The following is a 7905-nucleotide window of genomic DNA, read 5'->3' on the forward strand; positions in this document are numbered from 1 at the left end:
TACTATTACATTACATCAAACAAAATAACAATACCCCATATCTCGCTTAAGCGAGATATGGGGTATTGTTATTTCAGGGTATTGCTACATTTCTTTAACAATTCAGATACACTAAGACAAAAATCTTATCCATTTGTAGATGAAACTTCAACAGCAGCTAGGTCTAGAGGGAAATTGTGAGCATTACGTTCATGCATTACTTCCATACCAAGGTTTGCGCGGTTGATGATATCAGCCCAAGTGTTAATAACACGACCCTGACTGTCAACTACGGATTGGTTAAAATTAAAACCATTTAGGTTGAAAGCCATAGTGCTAATACCTAAAGCAGTGAACCAAATACCAATTACAGGCCAAGCAGCCAAGAAGAAATGTAAAGAACGAGAATTGTTGAAACTAGCATATTGGAAGATCAATCGCCCAAAATAACCATGAGCAGCTACGATATTATAAGTCTCTTCCTCTTGGCCGAATCTGTAACCTTCATTAGCAGATTCGTTTTCAGTGGTTTCCCTGATCAAACTAGAGGTTACCAAGGAACCATGCATAGCACTAAATAGGGAGCCGCCGAATACACCAGCTACACCTAACATGTGAAATGGGTGCATAAGAATGTTGTGTTCTGCCTGGAATACAATCATGAAATTGAAAGTACCAGATATTCCTAAAGGCATACCATCAGAAAAACTTCCTTGACCAATAGGATAGATCAAGAAAACAGCAGCTGCTGCTGCAACAGGAGCTGAATATGCAACAGCAATCCAAGGACGCATACCCAGACGGAAACTTAGTTCCCACTCACGACCCATGTAACAAGCTACACCAAGTAAAAAATGTAGAACAATTAACTCGTAAGGACCGCCATTGTATAACCACTCATCGACGGATGCTGCTTCCCAAATTGGGTAAAAATGCAAACCTATAGCTGCGGAAGTAGGAATAATGGCACCAGAAATAATATTATTTCCATAAAGTAGAGAACCAGAAACTGGTTCACGAATACCATCAATATCTACTGGAGGGGCAGCAACGAAGGCGATAATAAATACGGAAGTTGCGGTCAATAAGGTAGGGATCATCAAAACACCGAACCATCCAATGTAAAGACGGTTTTCAGTGCTGGTTATCCAGTTGCAGAAGCGACCCCATAGGCTTGTACTTTCGCGTCTCTCTAAAATTGCAGTCATGGTAAGATCTTGGTTTATTCAATTTATTAAGGACTCCCAAGCATATGTATTAACTATTCATAGTTATGAGTTAGATAATAGAAGGCTTGTTATCTAACAGTATAACATGGTTTATATGTCAATGTCAACCAATATCAACCGAACAGACGTATATCCATCTTATATATCTATGACTAAATACAAAAAATATCTACGACTAAACAATTTGTAAATGAAGTGAATAAAAAAAAAATCTTTATTTTTTCTATGGGTTGCCCGGGACTCGAACCCGGAACTAGTCGGATGGAGTAGATATTTTTCCTTGTTATAATAGGTAACAAATCCCTCCCCAAAACGTGCTTGCATTTTTCATTGCACACGACTTTCCCTATGTATACATATAAAAAACATCCCGAGAAGAAAGTAAAGTGCAAATAAGAATTTTGACTACTCAGTTGATTCAAGCAGTACAGTACTACATGAGCATTTCAGAATGATAATTCTCTGAATATTTTTTCTCTTGATCTATAGTATAAATATAGATCATTTGTACATCTTCTATGGATCTTATATTTATATTGTATTATGTTGTGACTAATAAACAATTTACCAAGTCATTGATACGGATAATATCCAAATACCAAATACGTTCTCTATATGATACATATAAATAAAAATAAATTATTTTTGGAAAGATCAAAAAAATAACTTGTTCTTCTTCCGTAAAGAATTCTTCTAATAATCCCGAACTTAATCTTTGCAAAAAACTGCGTGCTGAACTTTTATGTTTACGGGCCAAAGTTCTGGCACATGAAAGTCGAAGTATATACTTCATTCGATACAAACTCTGTTTTTTTGAGGATCCACTGTGATAGTGAGAAAGCTTTCTACATATCCGACCAAATCTATTAATAATATCACAATCCGCTAAATCGGTCCAAATTGGTTTACTAATAGGATACCCAGATACGGTACAAAATTGAGCTTTAGACAATGATCGAATAAGAGGAATAATTGGGATTATGGTATCAAATTTCTTAGTAAGAGTATCCATCAGAAATGAATTCTCTAGCATTTGATTCCTTACCATCGAAGAATTAATTTGTACACTTGAAAAATAACCCAGAAAATAAAAAGAATAGTTTGATAATTTCTTTATATCAATCCTATATGGTTGAGACCAAAAATGAAAATAATATTGCCAAAAATTAACAAGGTGGTATTTCCATTTCTTCATCAAAAAATGAGTCCCTCTTGAACCCAGAATCGATTTTCCTTGATATCGAATATAATGTATGAAAGGATCCTTGAAAATCCATAGAGTCTTCTGACAAAAAATTCGGCACACTCCAAGATGTTCTATTTTTACATAAAAATGTATTCGCTCAAGAAGGACTCCAGAAGATATTAATCGTAAAAAAGAGGATTGTTTACAAGGAAACACTAATAGAAATTCGTATTCATATATATATAAATTATATAAGAACCAAAATAGTCTTTTATTTTCTTTTGAAAATACGTAAATAGATTTTTTCGGAATAATGAGACTAGTCCAATTATAATATTCGTGGAGAAGGAACTGCAATAAATGTAAAGAGAGAACATCCTGGATCCAGGATTGAAGCATTTGGACCAAGATTTCCATATGGACGGGATAGGGTATTAGTATATCGGACAGATAATTTAAATGCAATAATTTATCCTCTAAAAAAGGAAATATTGAATGACTAGATTGTAAATTGTGAGATTTTGGTATTTCTTTTTCTTCAAGGGAAGATATTAACTGCAGCGAAAATGGAATTTCTACAATGACTGCAAAACCTTCAGATAGAATCTGAGAAAAAAAATTAAAATAAAAATAATTGTTATGCCCAACAAATAAATTTTGGTAAATATCATTAACCGAATAAATCAAATAATTTTTTTGATACATTCGAATAATTAAACGTTTCACAAGTACTGAACTAAATTTATTGTCATAACCCAAGGAGTTTTGGGGTTCATAAAAAATTGAACTATTTAACCCATGATCATAAGCAAATACGTAAATATATTCTTGAAAGAGAAGTGGATATAGAAACTGTTGTTGCCGAGATCTATCTTCTTCTAAATATCCTTGTAATTCTTCCATTTATATTTCCACGTGAAGCAGAGGTAGAAGGAACTTCTTGAGTTATAAAATAACTGATACATAGTGCAATATGGTCAAAACAGAGTATTATGTATAATAAAGAAGATTATGTATATATACAATAATAATAAAAAACCTGTAAAGGAAAGAGGGAATCCAATCAATAGGTTTTTTTACTCCCCTTTTTCTATCAAAAATGGTTTATCTTCGTTATAATTACAAGAGGATAATGACCCTTTATTTTTGCAACCTGATTGCTCTTTTGATTTTGGAATTAATTATCTTTATCAGTATACTGTTTCTTTTACACATTCGTCTCTAACCCATAATAATCAATATTTAGGATTCATAAAAAAAAAAAGAATCAATGGTCTCCTCACGGGAGACCCCATCCTTTCCCGTACCAGGGTACCAGGTACTAATCCATTTTTAACGTCTAACTAGATCGGGTAATCATTTAATTCAAATTAAGAACATAAGCTCGTTGCTTTTTGGTTTATCAGAATTGGAATTGGAGCCATGAAGCTCTATCCATTTATTCACTAGACCAAACTATAAATTTTAATTTGTTTTGTCCACTTCCCTACCAAAAAAAATTGTAAGAATTGAGTAAGGATAAATTCTTAATTTCACTTTCATTTTAATTTGAAATTTTTTCAATGAAAATAAAATAATAAATCTATTATTTTATTATATTACGTATTACGACATGCTGCTTTTTCCATTCATTACCTTTGAGGATCAGTCGTGGTCTTATAGACTCTACCAAAAGTCTGGACGAATTTATTGCTTCATCAAAATGTGTAAAAGATCATAGTCGCACTTAAAAGCCGAGTACTCTACCGTTGAGTTAGCAACCCAACCCTTCAAAACAAAAGTTGGATATGTAGATACGATCGAAAAAAAACCAATTGAATTAGACTGCGCGACCCCATCAAAACATTGAACTAAGAACAAATCTTTCTTGTTGATTTATTGATCAATTAGAAAAAAAATGTATAGATCGTAGTAAAAAACACCAAATTCCTAATAGAAATGCCAAAATTCCGACGGACCAACCATTTATTTATACATTTTTTTATTTAACCCAAGTTAAGGAAAAAAAAACATCTTCTATGACAGTAGACAGTAAACTCGGCAATACAAACCCGTCATTTGACTGAAGTGAATTGAAAACCAAATCCAATAATACAGATAGGGTCAGGATAAAGAGATTTCTTTATCTACGATCAATTATATTTGTTCAATATAACATTGTCAATATAAATATGACTAGAATGGTGATAAAACGAATAAAAAACTGAAGTAAATCAAATAAAGATTTTTGTTGGATTGGCACAAACAAAAAAAATATAAATAAATCAGAAATTTTTATAAAATAAGGAAGAGATAAAGACAGACAGGTTTATTCAATCAATAAAGGATAAACAAGATTAATTCCTTGTTTGTTGCTGGATTCCTATAACAGGAAAAGGACAAATTATAGATAATAAATTGTAGGTAAATAATTACACTATATATATTTATTCCTCCCCCCCTTTTTTCTTTATTTTGGTCTTTTTTCTTTTAATTAACTTTTCATTTTAACTAATTAACTTTAACTCGAAATTTTTTCTTTAAATAAATCTGCTTTCCTAAAAATGTCAGAAACAGTTCCTGTTGGTTGAGCACCTTTTTCAAGGAAATATAGAATAGCAGGAACGTTTGAATAAGTTTGATTATTTATCGGATCATAAAAACCCACTTTTCGAAGATCTCTCCCTTCTCGTCGGGATCGAACATCAATTGCAACGATTCGATAGATGGCTCATTGGGATAGATGCACATAAACAATCTCCCCCAGAAACGTATAAGAGGTTTTATCCTCATACGGCTCGAACTCGAGAAAAAAATTTTTCATTCGTACTCATAACTCAAGTTGGGTAATTCTGACATAGTCCCAGGGGAATCCTTAAACATTTATTGAGCCGTCTCTAACCTCTTTTGTTTGTCTCATCCCGAGTCAATTATTCTGATCCCTTTCTTGAGACAATTGAAAATAGTGTTTCCTTGTTCCGGAATCCTTTATCTTTCCTTTGTAAAATCATTGGATTTAGACATTACTTCGGTGATCCTTACTCCTTTTCAAAAGGGCAGCAACATACCTTTTGTTTTTTGTTATTTTTTTCTATATAAATGGAATACCCATAGAAATAGAATACGAAGAATTGATTTCCTAGGATACACCTTTTTATCGAAAAAAAACTTTTTTTTAACTTGTTTCAAGTTTAAACCTTTCGATTTTTTTTATTTTATATTGATATTGAAGATATATTTACAAAGTTGATCTAACTTATTGATTGATTAGCACTAACCCTAGATTCTTCCCCTTGATAAATAAATCAATCTTTTCTACTCGAGCTCCATCACGTACTATCAATCTAAGACAAATTAGATTCCTAATGGAACAGAACAAATTATGTCGAGACAAGAGCATCTTCATTTTTATGGAAAATGGTGGATGTAAAAATCCACAGCCGATCATGTCCTTCAAGTCGCACGTTGCTTTCTACCACATCGTTTCAAACGAAGTTTTACCATAACATTCCTCTAATAAAAAAAAATAAAATTCAATTGAATTTCAAACCACGATGAAATATATTTAACCTTAAATATATTTCATTTAATATGTGTAATTATGAATAGTCATTGGCTCAACAAGCAGTATATAATAGTCCATACTTTCTACCTATGGATAGTTTCTACCTATGGATAGAAAAGTATTCTATATACTTTTTGTAAATCTGGGATAAGGATAAAGTTCAGTAAGGATCAAATTTATTTACCTCGATATTCTATCATATGAATAAAACATATTTATAAAAAAAAAAATACATTCTAAGAATTCAGAACAACTTTTTGTTCTCTTAAATATTTTTTGTTTTATGTGGGATTTTTATGTGGGATACAGTGTGATCCTATCTATCAGAAACAGAAGATAGGATCTGGGACGGAAGGATTCGAACCTCCGAGTAACGGGACCAAAACCCGCTGCCTTACCGCTTGGCCACGCCCCATTTTTATCCTTTGGCACTAGTAAAGACTACTAGTCTTATTAGTTATTGGTCAANCCCCCCCCCCAAAAAAAAAATACCCCCAAAAGTACATTACATAATACGTAATACATAATAAATACATATGAAAAATAAATACATATTAAATACATATGTAGCATATTTTTGTTGCTAGGATTTAAGACATATAAATTATATATATAATGTAAAAAATTCATTGATCATTACATAGAATTCAATTAAGATAATGTATGAAAGTAGAATTCCTTTCTTTTTCATTTTTCCCTTATAAAAATAATTCAATAAAAATAAAATTATCTAATACACAAGAACGAAATGTTTGTTATGCTTAATATCTTTAGCTTAATCTGTATCTGTCTTAATTCTGTCCTTTATTCGAACAGTTTTTTCTTTGCCAAATTGCCCGAAGCTTATGCGGTTTTCAATCCAATCGTAGATGTTATGCCTGTTATACCTCTTTTCTTTTTTCTATTAGCTTTTGTTTGGCAAGCTGCTGTAAGTTTTCGATGAAATTTTTAATACTTTGCCAAATAGACTCATTTTGCCAAATCCAAATCGATTCATGATTTATTCGATAATAAAATTCGAAAAATGAATAAGATCGACTAAGTATTACATTCTTATTATAAAATAAACCCTCGATTCAAAAATTTCAATTATTGTATATTAATATTAAATAACCGCAAAGATGAATTTGGATCAGCTTATTTACTCGTTCTCACCTTTCAGTGAGCAAAGAGTTTACTGGGTCTAGGTCCCGTACAATACCTAAATGTCGATATGACAAGAAGTTTTTTGTAAGTTGTAAGTAAGAAAGAAAAATCTTATTACATACAATACAAAGAAATTCGTAAAAATTACTTTCTTTTCCAAAATTGAATTTTTTGCAGGGGGTCGTGTAAAATTAAACAAACAAATTAAACAAAATAGTATATGTGTTGAAAAGAAAAAATAGGTAATCTATTCCCTTTTTCGAAAATAAGATTATTTTGGAGGTTGTGTAATGCTTAGTCTTAAACTCTTTGTTTACACAGTAGTGATATTCTTTGTTTCTCTCTTCATCTTCGGATTCTTATCTAATGATCCAGGACGTAATCCTGGACGTGAGGAATAATTTTTTTTTCTAAACTTTTCTTATTATTTTATCTATTCTATAAATTTACCTATGATAAATTCAAGGAATTTAAATTCCTTTTGAAAGTTCGAAATCGAAAGTATCAAGCAGGTCGAGTAAAGTAATCAGAGCGAGCGGAGAAAGAGGGATTCGAACCCTCGGTACGAATAATTCGTACAACGGATTAGCAATCCGACGCTTTAGTCCACTCAGCCATCTCTCCAAACTCTAAACGGAAAAGAAAATCGAAATAATTTAAATTAAAGAAATTACGGAGAATTCAATATTTTCTTTATTTTATTTTCATATTTCATATATTATGAATATATTATGAATTAATATATTAATATANTATNNNTACTATTANNCATTAATATATTAATATAATATTANTATTANATATATATTAATATAATATTA

The 7905-nt window shown here is 31.3% G+C and overlaps 5 protein-coding genes and 3 non-coding genes across 8 annotated transcripts; 2 read left to right on the forward strand and 6 right to left on the reverse strand. All coding sequences in view use genetic code 11, as the record gives it.

The window, feature by feature from the left end:
* Positions 1–125: 125 nt before the first annotated feature.
* On the reverse strand, positions 126–1187 carry psbA (photosystem II protein D1). Its single transcript has one exon. The coding sequence runs from the start codon at positions 1185–1187 to the stop codon at positions 126–128; it is 1062 nt and encodes a 353-aa protein (YP_009659301.1).
* A 247-nt stretch (positions 1188–1434) lies between these two features.
* On the reverse strand, positions 1435–4157 carry trnK-UUU. Its single transcript has 2 exons — positions 4121–4157; positions 1435–1470 (listed from the first exon to the last, which is right to left on the reverse strand). It is a non-coding gene; the product is annotated as a tRNA-Lys (tRNA).
* Positions 1750–3297, reverse strand: matK (maturase K). Its single transcript has one exon. The coding sequence runs from the start codon at positions 3295–3297 to the stop codon at positions 1750–1752; it is 1548 nt and encodes a 515-aa protein (YP_009659302.1).
* Positions 4158–4894: 737 nt separating the features above from the next.
* On the reverse strand, positions 4895–5877 carry rps16 (ribosomal protein S16). The gene is made up of 2 exons: positions 5838–5877; positions 4895–5106 (listed from the first exon to the last, which is right to left on the reverse strand). Exons 1-2 carry the CDS (start codon positions 5875–5877, stop codon positions 4895–4897), a joined length of 252 nt encoding a protein of 83 aa, YP_009659303.1.
* Positions 5878–6281: 404 nt separating this feature from the next.
* On the reverse strand, positions 6282–6353 carry trnQ-UUG. The gene has a single exon. It is a non-coding gene; the product is annotated as a tRNA-Gln (tRNA).
* Positions 6354–6695: 342 nt separating this feature from the next.
* psbK (photosystem II protein K) lies at positions 6696–6881 on the forward strand. The gene has a single exon. It carries the CDS (start codon positions 6696–6698, stop codon positions 6879–6881), a length of 186 nt encoding a protein of 61 aa, YP_009659304.1.
* A 493-nt stretch (positions 6882–7374) lies between these two features.
* Positions 7375–7485, forward strand: psbI (photosystem II protein I). Its single transcript has one exon. The coding sequence runs from the start codon at positions 7375–7377 to the stop codon at positions 7483–7485; it is 111 nt and encodes a 36-aa protein (YP_009659305.1).
* Positions 7486–7620: 135 nt separating this feature from the next.
* On the reverse strand, positions 7621–7708 carry trnS-GCU. Its single transcript has one exon. It is a non-coding gene; the product is annotated as a tRNA-Ser (tRNA).
* Between the last annotated feature and the right edge of the window lie 197 nt (positions 7709–7905).

The sequence above is a fragment of the chloroplast genome of Curcuma longa (assembly GCF_044706935.1).
Source record: "Curcuma longa voucher wen13706 chloroplast, complete genome".
In the NCBI taxonomy this organism is placed as follows: domain Eukaryota; kingdom Viridiplantae; phylum Streptophyta; class Magnoliopsida; order Zingiberales; family Zingiberaceae; genus Curcuma; species Curcuma longa.